Here is an 18,745-nt window from a genome sequence, read left to right on the forward strand (position 1 = left end):
TTTTATACTATGGAATCTTGTGCCTTTTCATATCTGTGGCACCTAGAAAATCAAATCAGTAAAAATAATGCTATGTGGGAAGCTCTGGAAGGAGAGGCTGCCTCCCAGAAACTCTGTGTGGGTAACTGAGGACAGATTTGCAGACTTGGGCTCAATCTGGTTTAATTTTTCTGAAGCTATAGCATGGGAAAGTCATGTTCACAAGATTGCGATTTGAAAGGGAAGGGGAAGGGAAGTCATCTGTGTTGAACACCTTCTACCCGTCGTCACGCACCCCACTTCAGGCTTTGTGTGGGATTCTTTTGAAGAGCTACTTGACAGCTCTGGAAATGCAACACTGCTATATGATATTTCTGTGGTATTTATGGCATGACTTAGGAATCCCAGAACAGCGATGGTCATGGCAATAGATTTGAGTTATGCTTACACCGGTTATCAGATGCCATAATACCGATACGTGTTTATAGTGCAGTTCCATCCCTGCCCCACATCTCCTAGTCTATCCCTAACTCACTGGTGATAGAAACTAATGACTTTGCTCAAACATCAAGCCAGATAGAGACAACTTGATCCATCTACACAGAGACCCTCCAATGTAGCAAATACCTACGGAAAGTATGGTCCTTGATAAGTTTAAACTCTCTGAATCTCAATGTTTCATTATAAAGGTTTTGTTAGTAATAAGTGAGAAATATTTTTACATAATATATGGCATGAAGTTCAATAAAAAGTACTCATGAATGTCATTAGCATCTGAGAGTTTAAATGTGTGCTAATGTGTACCCTTTATTTCTATCTGAACTCAAGAAGGCTTCAATAGCAAGCTAAAATAGCAATTATTTGACTAGACTGTGTGCGGCTATTTTTAAGAAAACTTTCTTCCCCATAACAAATAAATGTATTACCAAGGCAAACTGTATATTTTAAATATGAAAATATATCTATGGTGGCAAGAAAATATTCTTGCTGTTTTTATATGTATGCATACGACTGGTAAGCAAAATTATTTTCAAATACCCTCCAACAGATTTTTGTTTGTTTATAATCAGTTCTGAATACAGAGACAGAAAGAAGAATCATTTTAGCCAGAGATTTTACCCTAACTTCTTAAGCTGTTTGCAGAAAATACATAGTGTATTAGTCTTACAGAATAATATATAAATTTAGGTTTTATTCACAATACAGAAAAGAATTCGAGATTAGCAGCATATGAAGCCAACCCTAGAAATCATATTCATGCTTCCATTGAATAGAAATAATTCCCATTGTTTGTGCTTTTATAGATATACATTTAAAGTGGTTAAGTAAGCTTTCTTCAAAAAATGTCAATAATAAAAGCAAATTAACTTTGTTTAATTTTTCAACTTTCTCCTTAATTTACTACAGCTTCTTTCTAACAACTAAACCTAGGTCAAATGAAAACTAAATGAAGATGAACCTAAAAGAAATGCAAAATGAAAATTTTCCAAAGGAGGAAAATCCATCGTTTGTTTGGAGTAGCAGGTCATGTTTCTTCAAACCAAATACTGTGGTTTCTAGGTTTCCTGGAATTTTCCCAAGGAAGGAAAAGGAAGTCAGCAGGAGTTGGAGTGACAATTTGGGCTCACTTCTCCAGTCAATCAAAATAGCACCCTACAAAGACTGTGGACGTTGGCTTCTACCCAGGACTTCATTTAAAGTCTGATGACTCAGAGGAAGCTGAGTCATAAAATTATGATATCCCCACCACCCAGGCAGGTTGCTCTGATTTTGTGAATCCAGTTGGTTCCCTGCTGTCCTAGTTCGTTTTGTTGGTGGTGGTGGTGGTGCTGTTGTTGTGATAAAGTCCTGATGAAAACCAGCTTGGGGAAAAGGAGTATATGTGGCTTCCAGGTTGTAGTCCACCAGGAAAGGAAGCTAAGGTAAGAACTCAAGGCAGAAACCTAGAGAGAGGTAGGAGCTAAAGCAGAGGTCATGAAGGAGCATGAGGCTGGTCCACTTACCAAGGAGCGCTACCTCCTCCTGCAGTCTGAGCCCTTCTACATCAATCATCAATGAAGAAAAACCGTCCCAGAGTCTTGCCTAAGGCCAATGTGACAGAAGGATTTTACAGCTGAGGCTTCCACTTCCAGGTGACTCTATCTCCTGTCAAGTTGACAGAAATTGCCCCAAATGTGACAGACAGGCTTCAGGTTCCCACCAACCATTATGACCTAGAGGCTTTGATAAGGGGCCTGTTTTCATCCATTTGGCCAGCAGCTACTCTATATATGTAGGATCATTACACAAACAGAAGAAACAAAGGGTGCTAATACATTTTGCCTGTATGCTACTCGAGCTTATATAATTACACATGCTGTAATTATACTGTGTTATGCTCCTATCAAAGCTTGTTTGCCTATTTCTGAACATTGACGCGTAAATACTTCCTTCACTTTCAAAAATAACCGATTTAATCTCCCCTTGATTGTAGCTGCCTGTCCTTGAGGCATTTGCTGGATGTTTAGTCGAGCTATAATAAAATCTGCCTTAATGACAAACAACTAATCAAGCCACAAAGTCACTTAATACATGTCATGCTACTATTAACTCTTTTGTGTGACAACTAAATGGGGTCACTGTTCATGCCAAAGATTTAGGGTATTTGAAGTTTGGAGAGGTTAAGTAACCTTCCAAAGTAACTATTCCCACTTCTGGTCACATCTCAAGGCCTTTCTCTAGGGGTTCAGATTCCCTTTTCCTTTCCTTTCCTTTCCTTTCCTTTCCTTTCCTTTCCTTTCCTTTCCTTTCCTTTCCTTTCCTTTCCTTTCCTTTCCTTTCCTTTCTTTTTCTTCCCTTCCCTTCCCTTCCCTTCCTTTCCCTTTCCTTCCCTTCCCTTCCCTTCCCTTTCCTTCACATCCCTTCTGTTTCCTTTCCTTTCCCTTCCTTTCCATTCCTTTTCTTCATTTGTTTGTAGCATACTAGCCAGATCTTTCTCTGTGGTGTGTGTGTGTGTGTGTGTGTGTGTGTGTGTGTGTGTATGATCATCAATGGCCTTTATAATTTTACACGATGGCATGTAAAGGATCGAGAAGAAATAACCACATATCCATTATACACAAAGCATAACTCTAGGTCCTGGGAATACAGAAGAGAGGAACAAATAAAACTGCTGTCTTGATAACGTCTTCAGGAGAGAGAGAGCTAATCAGACAAATGATCACACCTATAAGCGACACTATCATGGTAACAGGAATTTTATGCCAATGTTATACAGCTAGCTGCTGGGAAGACCCTGACTGCTTTAGCAGTGGTACAACAGGAAGCCTTTCTAAGAAAACCCTGCTAAAGCTTAAAACCGAAAGAGGAGTAAGATTCAGAGCGGTAGAGGTAGGTGAGAATGTTTGGGGCAAAGGAGAGACAGTTGCAATATCTTGAAGTACAAAGGAAACTGGCCAGATCTAAGAACTGAGGAAAGCCTAGGGTGGGGAGCAACGCAAATGGAGAAATGCTGGTAGAGAGAAAGGCCATGGTGCGCATGCACAGGGAGATGTAGAAATGGGCTACACTGGTTGATTTTGCTCTTTCTTTGAGGCGTGAAGTGTGTGGCTATTAGTCCACAGTGAGACTCAGTGGTTAGCAGCTTGCCTTCTGCTCAATCCATGGACAGGTTCCTCTCTAATGGCTTCACCCTCCATTCTCTTTTTAAGTCTATTATACCAACCAACAAAGTTTATAATGGAAATGCGGGGCTACTAGCTAGTCCAATGGCTTCAGTGTGGCTTGAGTATCACAGTTCTACCCTGAGAGAAGCTTCCTCACCCCCGTTTGGCTGATTACTGTTCAGGCACAACCTGGCAAGATGTGGTACAATTACAGTTTTGTTGTGCATAGGTTTGATGCCTCTAGCATATTGAACCATATTGTTACTGTTGGTTGTAGGATACATCCATGACTAACGATAGCTACTGAATAAAATGGAGAGCAAATCTCATTCATTTTACATTTCACATTTTCTTTCATTAAAAAGTAGCATTACAATTTTTTTCATTCACTCTGCGCATGCTTATTGAGCACTTCCTTTGACTTCAGCACTGTGGTACTCATTAGAAATGATTTCTGAACCAGATTGACAAGGCAAACCAGGAGTTCTTAAAAACTGGAGTATTAATAATAGAAACAGAAGCTATTTTGAGAGTTTTCATAAAACAGAGACTAGAGATCTAAAAGTACAATATTTTAAAAACAATTACTAGTCACGTGGGATAGCATTTGAATTCCAATTTTGCACATATACTTTTACAATCAACGGTTTCAACAGAAGATAGAACTGAAGAGGTGAAAAGGATGACATTGGTTCCGGGCATAGGTGTAGTCATCATCCAGCTAACATTAGCAAAGTTCAGTTAAATGCAAAATGACAGGATTGTCAACAACATCACAGTTCTCCTAAGTCATACTAGGATGTGACTGTATGACTTCATCACCCAGCTAGTAACTTAACATTAACAACTGCGTTGATGATTTAAGTTCTTTCTCTTCTCAAAGCATCAATTTTAGAGCTAGACCAATGTCCTGGTACCCCTAAGTTCAGGTAAGGAGTGTTCTCCCTATCCTCTTTTATTTTTAGATTTTCTCCATTATACAAAATTATAATTCCCTCTTTCCTCATGTAATCTCTCCATAAACTACAATCCCCAGAGAATACTCTATGTGAATATGTGATTTTTTTTCACGAAACCTGTCAGTATTCAAGCAGAATATCAGAAGTATCCAAGCCAGGTCCCAGTGGTCATCAGGTATTCACTCGTGTGGCCAGAAGGGAATGAGCAGGACACTCTGCAAACAATGGAGGTGAGAGCTAAGTCGGCCTAAAGACAAAGAGCATTCTAATGAAAGGGTGCCAAGATGTTGTAGAAAACACTTTACTACATTTTTTATTTTGGTGCATGCAGATGGTACAGACAAAGGAAAGTTTGAAGTGCTGTGGGTTTCAATCAATGGAGTTCGTTCGTGCGGATTGTCAATCACTTCCCCAGAAGATTGTGGAGAAGTTCTAGAAAGTCAATGGCCTGAAGAGTTTGTGAATCCGAATCTTGACACTTTGCATACACATTTGACATTTTCTATCCATCTCAAGTGGACAGCCCTACGAAATGATACTTTATATGAGGCGGATCCTTGCAAAATCGCGATCAATAAGGTCTGTGCAAACAAACACAGTAAATATTTATTGCGTTAAACTCCAAAAGCAGGTCTAAAGCTGTTAAAAGCACTACAGAATGTCAGTCACCACAACCCAATTTCACACGAATGTCCATCCAGAAGAGCAAAATCCTTATTTGTAGGGTATGCTTTTCTTGGAAAAAAAAAATGAAATTAAAGTCCCCCACCCAATTCTCTTGCAGCCTGACAAAGCTGAACTCTACACAGATACCTTCTGTTTAGAGAAGGAAAGGTTTCAACTAGTTGACTAGAAATCAATTAAGTGAAAACTGAGTCCTGTTTTCAGTCGCATTGCTGTGTAAACGTGCAGGAACATGCCTATAGGAAAATGGCTTCAACAGGCACAATCGCATGTTCTGTCTTTAAGAGGGTCACCCATGCTGTTCGCCCAGTACTCAATGTGCTTTGTATGTCAGGTGGGTTCTTTCTCTCTTTGGAATATTTTCAGAGCTCCTCAAATATTTCCCTCTGCCCTGGCAGCACCCTTGCATACATGCGCACCAATTCTATTATACTGCTCCCTGGAATTCCTCTGTTCCTCCAAGGCCCCTTTAAAATAATCGTTACTGTTCTTTGAACTTCGCTCCCCTTGTTTTGTTTAGCTGACAATGTTGACTGGGTAGTACGCCGTTTCCCAAGACATGATATGCAGAAGCACAAAAGTCTTAGACTCGCCTTCTAGTTTCCTGAGTGCAGCTGGTTCATAACCACACTGTACCCCATTCACTTGAAATGAGAGGTTGCTGTGCATTGGGCAGGGAAATGATTATAAGTTTCTGCCTCAGAATAGGGCTGAATAAAAATAGAAGAGAGCGAATTGTCTCACACGGAGCGGTTTCTGAATAGGTCACATGGCAGCGCACACCGATCAAGAGCTCCTTTCCCTGTCAGGTCAGAACACAGAGCTACATGTACTACGGAGTAAAACGACTTCCTTCTGCCCCTGGAACAGTTTGGATGGCCCCATTGTCAGCAGCCATTTCTTCTGTCACCACAAAGATACTCTCCAGGCTGAGACTCATAAAGGGGGGATTTTAGTTCTGTAGATATTCTTAATTTTAAACCCCATCACCTTGTTATCCTAGACTCTGAAAAGCCAAAGGTTGAAATGAAGTTGGGGGAAAGGCCTCTGTGAACAGTCTCCAGCGTGGAATGTGAGAATTTCAGAGCTTTTCCTCTATCTCTTCTTTAATATTTTCATAATCTTATTCACATATGCTTCTAATTAATACATAGAAACTTTCCTATTCATAGGATACACAGTGCCATTTAATTTGAAGTCTTTGGGGAGGTTGCCTTTATAGTTATGCAATCAAAATCAATAGTCAGACTTTCCTTCTAGCAAGTATCCTTCCACATAGTTCTCATTTGTACAAGCTTAGGTCAATAAACTAGACAAAGAACTACCGAAAAGAAGCAGACAAGTTGCTCAGCTGAAATCCTGTGACTATTCCCTGACAGAATTAGCAGGGGACTGAATTAGCAGGGGACTGACCTTCTGAACACTGGTGCCCGGCATTCTCTCCTGGGCTTCATGCATCAATCATCTGAGCCTCATAACCCTTTCAAGCCTCTACTGTCATTCCTAGCCCCACTTTCCAGGTAAGAAAACTGAGGCTCGCAAGGAAGGTAATTTCCTAATGTTAGCACCACTAACAGGGAACAAACAGGGACTTGAACTTGTGCACTATTTTGAGGACAGACAGCACACTGTTCACCTGTGCTCCAACCGCCAGGCTCCGACCAGCAGTGTCAGGCTGCCCCTGGCATTAAGGAACATGATCACTGATGGGTTCCATGGAAGTAAATGGAACACTTGAGCAGAAAGGCAATAAAAAAAGCAGGTCTCACAGCACACTTCGTATTCAGTCCATTTCTATTCCTGTTATGAGTATTTCATCAATTCTCCATACTTTTCTGAATCCTGATTCCCCTCTGGGCTTTTCCTTAAACGCCGGCCACACCCAGCTTTGATTTTCTCCTGCTAGCTAATGGGAGCACAGGAGACTTTGCTGCTGGTAAGTGTTCTTCTCATTTCCCTGGGGCTGGAATCATGAGCAGGTGCTAAGAACAGAGCATCTCTCTGTGACACTTCCACTTTGCGTGTAAAGGAGCACTCAATGGGCATTAGGAAGAGTCCTTACTAGTCATTACGGTGTTGATCACACCCTTGCCAGCCGCCAGCATTTTCTTTAAGAGCTTTTCTAACAGTATTCCCAGTCACCGGCATTTCCCACCATGGCCGATCATTGCAGTCGGCACTTTTCCATTTTTTTTTTTTAAAAATAGATTTACAGAGTATATACCTGAGTGTTAGTACCAGGAATTATGATGAACGTGAGAGACATAATTTCTATTTTCACAAAGTTGAGACACAGAGAGACAGGCAGATAAACAAGAATAACACATTGATGTTATGGTAGAAGAAACGAGCATCTGAGAGGCAAATATAAGGCATGCCTTCTCCGAAAGTGGACCAGGAAAGGCCTCTAAAAACGGGACTGCTGCATAGGACAGGTGGAGGCAAATTTCCAAGCAGAGGGAACATAATGTGGTATGAAATGAAGAAGCAGATATTTTAAAAAATACCCAGGAACTTAATGAGATGTATTCCGGTGATCTTGAAACACACAGGTGAGATGGAACAATAGAGGTAAGCAGGGGTCATTTCAAAAGCACAGGGTCCTAATGCATAGTAAAGACTCACTCACTGCAAGAGCGTATCACAGTGATGAAGATTTAAGGTGGAAAAGTGGCATGGCCAGGTTAACATTTTCAAGACCTCACCATGTCTGCAGCACAGGCACTAGATTCAAAGCGGAGGTACCATGTGGGGAGGACAAGTCAAGTGTCTTGCAGTTGTCTAGAAAGGCAACGCTGATGACCCGGACAGGAAGGAGTAGCATCTACGACTACAGAAAGACGGGGAAAGGTTTTCGCAAGAAGGAAAAGAGGAGAGGAAGAGGGCGTACAGTAAATTAGAGAGGTTCGCTGGGGAGAATGAAGGCTTGGGATGCAATCTGGGGTTATTATTCCTGAAGGACTGAGAGACTGAAGATTCCATTTACCAAGACTGAGAAGCACAGAAGAAAAGACTTGGAGACAGATGGTGAATTCAGTGGAGCATCACCACAGTTTAAAGGATCCGTGGATTCTCAAAGACAAAATTAGAGTGAGTGGAAGGCGACTTCTCCCACCCCGGAGGACTCCTACTCACAGTGAACAGGACCCGGCTCACATCTTGGAAAGCTCACTGAAGTCCTAAAGGCACGCTGGTCCAATAATGACAACAACCATGGAATACTAGATGTCTCCTGAATGACTAGAAGGAAAGGCATGTCGCCCCCTTGTAATGTGTACTTTGTCAGAACAATGGACTTGGAAGTGGAGAGAATAGCCCCATTGCTATCTATTCTTAGAATGACTATAAAAGCCAACAATAAAAGGGTGCCCGTACTTTGCCTCCCTAACATGTAGCTTTCCAGCCCACAAATTAAAATGCACTTGCCATAAACAGTGAAGAAGACTGGACAGAAATATTGAAACTGAACTGACCAATCCAAACACCTACATCTAACAAGTTAACAGTGCCTAGCCAGTTTGTTACACAGAAGTTATATGCAGTGTTATTAAATTATGAAAGAGGAGGAGGAAACTACATCAACTAAACATAATGGATTTGCCTCGTGCGGACGCTGATTCACACAAACCAGCTAAGATAATGTGAAGAAAGAGCAGGAAAATTTGAACACTGGCTAGACAACTGACAGTGAAGACATTGATTCTGTGTGCAATAACTGTATTGCATATTTTTTAAAAATTCATTGATGTATACAAATACTGGATATAGTACCTGTAGATGAATCACAAGACCAATGTCTTGGATTTACCCCAAAGTGATGCAGAATAGACTGAAGGTAAGGTAAATGGAAGCGCAGAGGAAGGACGACCGCCTCCTGCGAGCAGCTGCATCCGTCAGGAGATGGGTGTTTGTTATACTGAAGCATCTCACACACGGTCTGCATCTGCATTTGTTTACACTTCAAATGGTTCTACACTAAAAATGTAACAAACCATCCAAGAACAACGAGATTTAAGAAAACCTAGAGCGAAAACCAAAGAAGGAAAGCAAGCATCTGTGATTAAAGAAGCCGAGCTTGTCTATGGGTTTTCAGGAAATGGCTTTCAGGAATGTGGGCTCAAAGCACCTGAGCAGTCAGCCATGCCTCTCCATGTTTGGTGTTGGGACATGTTTGGAGGTGTCCCATGTTGGGGGTATTTTGGTACACTCACAGCTCTCTCCATTTCTAGTTTATCTGATAGGATCTAAATCTCATTAGGCGGTGGGTGCTACTTACTCCTCTCTTTCCAAATATATATGTATTTTTAACTTTTCAGGACATTTGGAAGCAATGTTAGAGTCTTGTAATCTTCCCTTTCTTCTCACAAAATGACATTTTTTTCTTGCTGCTGAATTCATTCAGCGATGTCCCAGGAATAACCTATTTTAATCACCTCCCACAAGAGAAGGAAGTGAGGTAACAGATATTATTTGGAACAGAAGTGAAAACAGTATAAAACTTTATTACTGACATGCTTATTTAACTATTATATGCAGTCCGTTTCTCAGCACACAGCGCTTTTTAGGAAAAAGGAGAGAATGATGTCATCCTCTCTGTACTTTGCCTTCCAATATCTGCCTGGTATTGAATCTATGCTAACCTGGTATTGCCTTAGACTTAACAAAATTGTGATTTGCTTTCAATTAAAAATTAAGTAACGTGGAGTCTTAGGGTAAAATGCCACCTGATACACAGCTATGGAAAGTTTTCTCATGTTCAAATATTTCTGAGAGAAGTAATGCCGAACCTTCAGCTCGTTCTATATATAATGACAGTACAGAAGGGTTCTTGACAAAAAACCTTAGTTCTAGCACGGGGAGACAAAACTTGACACCTGAAGGAGCTTCCACCAGGAGACAAGAAAACACCTAAGTTGCAAGGGCAGAAAAGAAAGTCACAGGGAGAAGAGACAGAGAGCGCAAGCCCTCTTTACCTCACGATTGGGGCAACACTCTGATTCATTTGAATGTGCCAATGCTGTGTCTCTATGAGGAGTAAAACCTGAAGTTATCACCAGTCTCTGCCATGTAATCAAGATAAAGGAGCTGCCATTCTTTGGGGATGAATGTAATCCCATGGCCTCTTTTCTCTGTCCAAGCACACCCTTTATCTGAAGTTTTGCAAGCAATGTTGCAAAAATTATTACCAGTGGGTACAGTCGCTTCGTAGTTCATGGTCTTAATTGAATTGCAAGTGGAAAATAGTTGCATGATCTACTTTTTGACAAAGTCTTTTCTTAGTCAACAGCATATGTATGTATGATGTATTCAGAATATTTGAGACTTTGGTGTGACCCTTTAAATGTAAGGAAACAAAATGAAAAGAGTAAAAGTTAAAACACATCCATGTGCAATCATTTGTGCAAAAGATGGTGAACTGACAACTATTTGTACAATTAACAGAGCTCAGAGAATACAGATATTTCACACTCTAGCTTAGGAACTAAACAATTTGTGGTCATGTTGCTTGACCAGAAGCAAATGTTTTCAAAACATCATGCTTCCAGACATTCACCTGAAGTTGCTCTTGAGGCTCAGAAAACGTGTAAGACAGTCTCCCCACCCTGTCTTAGAAAAAGTCTTTAAAAGTCAGTGATCCTTCCGTTCTGTGCACTAATGGTTTTATTAGATTAGGGCCTCTGATCTCCAAATTACTGAGCTGACATTTTATTTAAAGGTGATCCAGGAAGCACTGCCCACTGTTGATGGTGCTGCCTTTTATGAACTGCTTGAAGAAGGGGGAGGGGAGGACTTAGTTGATGGGGTAAGAAGACAGCTTTTCATTGTTTTAAATTAAGGCAAAAACTGTCTAAACTATTTTGTAAGTTGACTTTAACACAGATTCTTCTTTATATCTCTGTGGTACTCAGTTTAGTGACTGAGTGAGACAACTCACATTTCCTCTGTCTCTGCTAAACACTTGCAGATCCCAGGTGACTTTCTATGTTAACAGAACATTCAGGATTAACTAATGCTGACCATCAGGTCTAGGCCCACATGAAAGGTTAAAGGAGGCAGGAATGGCATCCATATAATCTGTTGATGAATGGGATTTTACCCTTGTGAGACTTGGGTGAAAAATAGGCAAACAGGGAAATGGGGAGGAGGGGGTCAGGCTTCACTCCCCATGGCTGTTAACCATAGAGCAATGCATTTGTTCCATATGTTCATTTGCTAATGTGACCACTGGATCCAGGCAATGTGCTTTTACATAATTCCTGAGTTATTAAAATTTTGATTTCTTAGAGTTAATTCCTTACATCTAAGGGGTGGGGGTGGGGGTGTGTATGCATATGTACACCTGCATGTGTGCATGTGTGTGTGTGTGTGTGTGTGTGTGTGTGTATGTGTGTTGTGTGTGTGTGAACTACCACTAAGTTCAGGAAGAAAATTAGTTCCCCTGAGAAAAGCATCTTTGCATGTAGTCAGCTCCTTGCTCTAGAGCCCTTCCCATGGTTTCGGCCCATTAAGCGGAGCACAACAGCTTGATGAATTAATGCTTATATAGGCACAGTTGGCAGCTTCTAATTAAATAATTATGGCTAAGCAGCTGCACGGAAGCAGTTATGCACCCTAGAAAGCCAGCTGTCAGTTTTATTGGTCCTAAGACAGAGGAAGAGTTAATACCTAGCTCTGAATGCTGGGTACAAAAGGGAAGTCTAGGATTTGCAAAATAAATGCTGTTAGTATGAAGTCCCTGTGCATTGGCGCTAGCCTATCCATGGAGACATGGAGAGCAAACTGACGCTCAACAGCTCAGCAAAGGAAGCAGCAATTTTATGGTCAGGAGATTGGAATATTTCCAGAGCATTCTAAAGAGGGCATAGTGTCAGACAGATAAGCCCTTGACGAACACAGAAGCACCCCTGACCTAGATGGCAAATGCATCAGTTAGGTGGGTAAGTGACTGAAAGTCGAGTGTACAAACCTGCATTTGAACTACCTTTAAAGCAAATTTTCCCCCAAAAGTTTGGAGAAGGCATATGTTCTACAGAATCACAGAAAGTGTTAGCTCCTTACAGAGGGTTTAAAAATCTAGAATCTTATCTCTGTATTCATTGCCAGACAGAAGAAAGTAGTATTTGTTGATTGAGCTTTGGTCTAAATGACGATCTAAAGATCATAATTAGGGTCACTGGACCAAGTAATGTTTGCTACTCCATACACATCAGTAAGCTTTTGGGGACTGATTTAATTTTTCTTCATGGGCCATCTTGTCCGTGCAAGCCAAACATCCTTATTTCTGAGTAGATATGTGATGACCCAGTTTGAAGAAACGTCACATCTCATTGGCTTCTCTACCTACACAAACTCTAAATGGAGAAGCACATCTATAGGCAACGCCTGGCCCAAGAAACTCAGTCTTCCCTTTATACTTAAAGAAATGTAGACAACGTAATCCTGACTTCTGAAATCGCTTTAAAATCAGCATAAGGAAATAGAATGTTAACACTGAGAACACAGTCTTTATGGAATGAACTCAACACCAAAGTCCAAATCCTGTTGAAACTCAGCAGTTAAATCACGCATCACACCATATAGGCCAATTGACTGTTCTTCCTGCAAAGACCAATGGCTTGTATTTCACAAAGCCTTTCTGTAAAACAAAGCAGTCCGCACCAGAAGTCCACATTTAAGCAAAATGACACAGCCCTACTTGAAAGGCGCTGGCAGTCACATCACCTCACATATAATACTGACTTTTGTTTCATGTCAGGAATTCGATCTACCCAGTAGCTGAGGTGTTTGCATGTGATTGGCAATTCTCAGGGACCTTGTTCATTTTAGGTGGGTCTTAAACAAAGTTCAGCTTAATTAAGCCTGCAATACAACTCCAGTCTCAGTAGAAAATGTTAAAGAACCAAACAACAGATTTGCAAAGCCCATAAAAGTGAATTTCAGACCTGGGGGAAATGGGGGCTTTTCAGCAGTCTGCACTGCCATCTAGCCAAGCCCACATCACTCTGTACACCATCCATTTGCCTTCTGAAAGTCACTGATGAAAGGAAGCCTGCAGCAATCAGCTTCACAGACCCCAAGAGTTTAGCCAAAAGGACTGGCAGTAGTCCCTCATCCACCCTGACTCCGCAAAAACTCCAGACCCTGTGAACCAACAGCCAAGCTGTAGTCAGCGATCTTACAGTTACAAACCACTAGCAATCTTATAGTCACAAATCACCATCTAGAAGAAAAAGTCGTACATGCTTGTTTATAAACTCTTCCAGCATCATTGGTCCCTTCTAATTTTTGAAGTCTTACTATCCCGTGACCTCATTGGAAATAACAAGAAAGATTCCTCCAGGATCCTTAAGGCATAAAAACTGAACCGTAGGCTTCAGGACTCTCTAGTTTTAGCATAGCTACAATCCCAAATCAGTATCCTTCGATGATTCTAGCAGAGCATGAGACCACAAACATCTGTGATGAGAAGTCGAATACACAAAAATAAACAAAAACCTTCCTACTTACGATAGAAGACGTATTCGGTATAGCTTGACCAGATCTTGTCCTCTGTATACTGGTTGACAAAAGATGCTGTCACCGAGGAGTTACAGGCCACCATGTGGAATCCACACTCTGACAACATATCAAAAGCTCTTTCCAGATGCTTGAACTTGAGATAAAATCTGGAGGTGTATCTTTCCGGGGCTCGGTCTGGGTCTCTGCTTTCATTCAGAGTTTCTCCAAAGACTTCCTTTGCCAATGAAATCCTTCCGCAAACCAAAATCCGGGGAACTCTTCGAAACTTGGCATCTGCTTGCCCCTCTCTGCCCAAGGTACAGGATCCCCTGTAACCCACAGTAATAAAACCCCACTTGCGGTCATGAGGGAGCAGTGAAGAGGGGGGGCAGATTCTTGTGTCGCTTCCTTGGGAACCATCCTCAAAATCGCTGTGGCAGAACTCATCTGGGCTTTGCTTGACTTCCTCGGGGGCCAGGAGCTTGACCAGGTCGGGTAGCTGGAAATACTCGGCCTCTCTTTTCAACCTTCCCCTTTCTGGAAAGTGGTCAGGCAGGACGACCTGTCTGTCCCTGAGATAGTCCAGAATATAACGGAACAGGAAGCCATCCCTGTCGATGAAAAACCTTCCCTTGGAATCCTTGGCTAGATCGTTAGCGTTGTCTCTCTTTGGGGAAAACATTTTCCACAAGAGGGAATGGGGGATGCTTATTAATGTGGAATGGCGGGTGAAGTAAACTTGGCCTCCAACGTTCAGCTCTATGACTTCAGGGAAGGAGTTGGGAACCGCAGCCCCCTGATCCCGAGGATAGTAACGATTACAGTTCCCACTCAGAGCCATTGTCCCTTCTTCTGCAGCTTCCCGGACTTAAAGGTGCAATCCAAGCCAGTTACAGCTTTGTATCCAGTTGTAAGCGAGGGAAAAGGTGCTAACTTGCTCAAAATGACCTCCTCTCACCCCGGTTTTGTTCTTTATTCCCACCCAACAAGGCAAATTTTAGAAGAGTCCACAGGTGAAGCAATGCTGGACAAAAAGTTTAAAGGAACGTAATGATCAGCTTGGCTACATTTGTTCTTCCTTTAGGACGGGGAGGCAAGAAGGCCAAGTGCCCAGGTACTCAGAGGTCTGTCTGAGGGAAAAGAGAGAAATTATTTCCTCAGACCCAGAATGAGTCAGAAAAGGAGAGACCTCTGGGGAGAGCAGAGAGGGAGAGAGGGAGGGAAAACGGCAGGGAGGAGAATATTTTTACATAAGCAGCCGGAAACTATTGACTTTAATCACTCCTTAACGGAGTTAGCGCTTCCCTCAGCCTGCCCTGCCTTTAAGTTTAGCCCTGTGCCACTGCCTTCAGCAGCTGCTGCTCACACCGAGCCTGCTTGTAAATCTGATGTCAAAGGCATATGCAATTTTCAACTTCCAAAGAGACACCCCCCCCCCCCCTTTTTTTCAGCAGAAGCGAAAAAGCGGTGAGTCTTGGCGCTTACCTTAGCTAGGGCTGGAGACTCAGTTCTTGCGAAGAAATAACCTTTTCCAGAGCAATCGGAAACTACAGCCACTGGGTCTGGATCTCTCGTCAAATCCCAAACAGGTAAAGGACAGAGGTATCAATGAAAAGTGCCAGAGAGATGTGCTCTCAGAAATAAACGATTCCGCACTTACGCGCTCCTAGATGTGCGTTTGTGTATATATGTATGTGTGTACGTATTCACTCCCAAATCTCTAGTTAAAAGGGATCGAAAAAAAAAAAAGTTGATCCGTGAGAGGGCTGAGTCGAAGAAGTGAAGCAAAGAAAAGATATTCAACCAAAGCTTCGGCAAGGGATTAAAAAAAAAGAAAAGAAAGGAAAAACCAAGATCCAAACCTTTAGAAACAGATCCTTTACACCTGGGAGAGTTACAAGAGGTACCTGGACTTAAAGGCGTTCAAAGAGCCCGGAGGCAGAAAGACAGACAGAGGCGACCGGCCAGGGTCTCAGCAGCCACCCCACCTGCCGGCAAGGGCAAAGGGACGCCCATATCCCCGTTAGGTACCAGCGAGAAGGAGCCGGGTCGGCAGGGAGATGCCTGCGGGGCTCGGGCTCCGGAGCAGGAAGGTCCCACGGTGCCAGGAGCAGTTCGGATGCTGTTGTGTGAGCAGTGCAGGCAAGAAACCATCCAGGGAAATGACTATTACATCATCTTAAAGGAATAGGGCTTGGAGAGAGCGGAGGCAGCTTGGAGTCACGTCCTCGGCGGTGACAGGTTGCCAGCGCTGACGGGGACGTGGCGCCCGCGGTGGGCACTGAACGGGAGATGCTGGCTGCTGGCGCAGGGCGGGGATGCTGCACTGCACCGGCCCCCGTCCCGCCTGTGATCTGGAGTTTGCACAAGCCACCTCTGGGCTCTTTCTTTCTTGTTTCCAACTCCACCCTCCACCCCCTCCCCCATTAATTACCCTCCACACTGGCAGTGATTTTCATCTGAAAAACCTCCGGACGTGCTCTTCAAATGCATGAGTCTGCAGAAGGGCGCACGTCTCCCTCTAAATCATTTTCCTTTTAATCAGAGTAATGTTCAAGTTACAAGTGTTTTGGATTCTTTTTAAGCCTTTGATTACAGTCATATTCATTCAGATGTTGTTTCCCCTTCATTTCTTCGGCCAGCACACACACACACACACACACACACACACACACACACACATGCAGAATTGAGGGTGATCTCTCAAAATGATTATTCAAATGTCCATAAAAAGCTTGGAGTTTAGCAGTAAGTCACTGATCTTGACTTACCTGTAAGAAACTGCTACCTGCAACCTGTTCTGAGGCTTCCTCCTGACTGAGACTCTCTTTGGTTGCGCCTGCCCGTCGTCCCAACCCATCCCAAGAGTACTCCTGTGGAAGACACGCCTGCTAAGAGACGTTTTACCCCTGTCCCAGAGGACTCCCTTAAGTGCATCATTAGAGTTTCAAGAAGGCATTTCCAGGGCAACCTAATACACTAACGAAGTGCTTCCAGTTGAGCCTGCCAGTCAATAATGGCCCAGCCAACCGCTTACAGTAAGTCCGTCATTTCCCCTTAAAATGCCAAAGTCCTGGACTCACATCCCTGGTAAGAAAGCACTTTTTCATCAATGAATAATACAGGTGAGGCACAATCCAGCCCAAACAACCTCTAGTTTAAAAGTTGAAAATCAAAAATTGGAAGTGAACATATGAGTTGAACACATTTGAGGAGATTCCTGTGTTCACCGACAACTTCTGCACCATTAATTAGCTTGAAAATCATCTTTCAACAGCAGACTAAATTAATTGTGTTTGTGTGTGTGTGTGTGTGTGTGTGTGCACGCGCGTGCACGCGCGCTTAACAAACCTTTCTTTCAATAACCACTTGGTTACTGAACACACTCAGAAAATTAGCTCACTCCCAACCCCTTATTATATTTGATTTTGCTGCTTTAACTAACGCATTAACCTGCCCTCTCTGGCCTCCACTGCCTCAATTTTAAAGCTGGATCATTTAAGGTTTATTATGTGATGCGCTTCTATCGCCATCTAGTGACCAGAATTATCAGTGCAAGTCGGTATCAGGAAATTTAGCTCAGTTAAAAATGTTACCTATTTTTAAGTTTTTATAGGAAACTAAATTTATTTTATATTCATTATTCACCATAATGAGAAAACAAACATTTCGTTTTCACTATTTCAGGGGAAAATCTGGATCTGAGGCTTCACCTAATTAAGTATTGCTTTGGGTGAATAAGAAAGCAAGTGAATGCTTGGCTTCTGTTGCTACTGATGATGTTGAGACAGGTCAATTGTGACCCCTGATACTCCTTCCTCTTCCAGGAGCTGAGGTTAAAGGCACCACCACACCTAACCAGTGTGTGTGTGTGTCGCATGCACACTCATGGTAGTGGGAATGGCCCCTCATGTGGACAGCAAAAGCTCTACCCATGAGATCCATCTTCATTCTGAGTCTGTGTTTTAATGTTTAAAAATGTAACAGCACATTATGAACATTTTTTCATAGCTCAGGTCCTAAAATATTTTCTTCATTATGTATTCAAGACGAGGGGTAGGGAGGAGAGCTGATAAGAAAACAAAAATTTCAAGATTATTATACATTTTAATGACAAGTCATTTTAAAGAGTTTCTAATATTAACTTAAATCGCAAAGCTAAAAGATTCTACAATTACAAAGAAAAATGTTCTTCATTCAAATAAGAGAGGATTGGCCTGGTGTGGTTTAATTAAGCATGCCTTTAATCTCAGCACTTGGGAGGCAGAGGTAGATGTGTCTATGTGAATTAAAGGCCAGCCTGGTCTACATAATAAGTTCCAGGACAGTCAGAACTACACAGTGAGACACTATCTCAATAAAAAAAAATAGGTTGGGGGAGGATTTGTCTTTGTTTCATTGGTTAGGTTGTTTTCAGATCAGTCATTCATTTGAAAATGATAACTATTATTACTTAATTGTACCTATTGATGGGTTTAGAGCGGTTTCTATTGTGTACATTGCACTTCCCAATCGTACTCTTAGCCTTTCATCTTCCTCCCTTCCCCACGTCTGTAGGTGTCTCTATTGCTTCCTTACACTCTTTCTACCTTCAGATCATCTTCAGAAATAAGTCCTTGGAGGAGGGTTGAAGGGGAGGGGAGAGGCAGGGAGGGGAGCAGAGAAAATGTAGAGCTCAATAAAAAATTATTTTTAAATTAAAAATAAAAGTTTTCAAATTTTATTCTAGGTTCCACATATGACAAAAAATGTGATAGAGTATGTGATTTCTAGGTCTGTCTTACTTCACTTAACACGATGGCATGTAGTTCCATACATTTTCTAGGAAATAACAAGTTATTTATGTTTATGGCTACATAAAACTCCAGGGTGACCTGTGTGTGTGCGTGTGCATGCACATGTATGCACATGTTTGCGTCTGTAAATTCTAAAGTTTTATTTATCCATTCATTTGCTGATAGACACCAAGGCTGACTCCAT

At 42.1% G+C, this 18,745-nt stretch overlaps 1 protein-coding gene across 2 annotated transcripts in view; it reads right to left on the reverse strand.

The window, feature by feature from the left end:
• The window catches only part of Kctd16 (potassium channel tetramerization domain containing 16), a 277,058-nt gene extending 261,046 nt beyond the window's left edge, over positions 1-16,012 (reverse strand). Inside the window, exons 1-2 of one of the 2 annotated variants that reach the window (XM_087896082.1) lie at positions 15,251-16,012; positions 13,775-14,891 (exon numbers count right to left, since the gene is read on the reverse strand). In XM_087896082.1, coding sequence (XP_087752208.1) covers positions 13,775-14,606 — 832 coding nt within the window. In that variant the 5' untranslated portion in view covers positions 14,607-14,891; positions 15,251-16,012. Of the gene's footprint in view, positions 1-13,774; positions 14,896-15,250 lie in introns of both variants that reach the window. The other variant, XM_087896081.1, reaches the window with a different exon arrangement.
• Between the last annotated feature and the right edge of the window lie 2,733 nt (positions 16,013-18,745).

Source organism: Myodes glareolus, chromosome 13 (genome assembly GCF_982192425.1).
Source record: "Myodes glareolus chromosome 13, mMyoGla1.1, whole genome shotgun sequence".
Taxonomy (NCBI): domain Eukaryota; kingdom Metazoa; phylum Chordata; class Mammalia; order Rodentia; family Cricetidae; genus Myodes; species Myodes glareolus.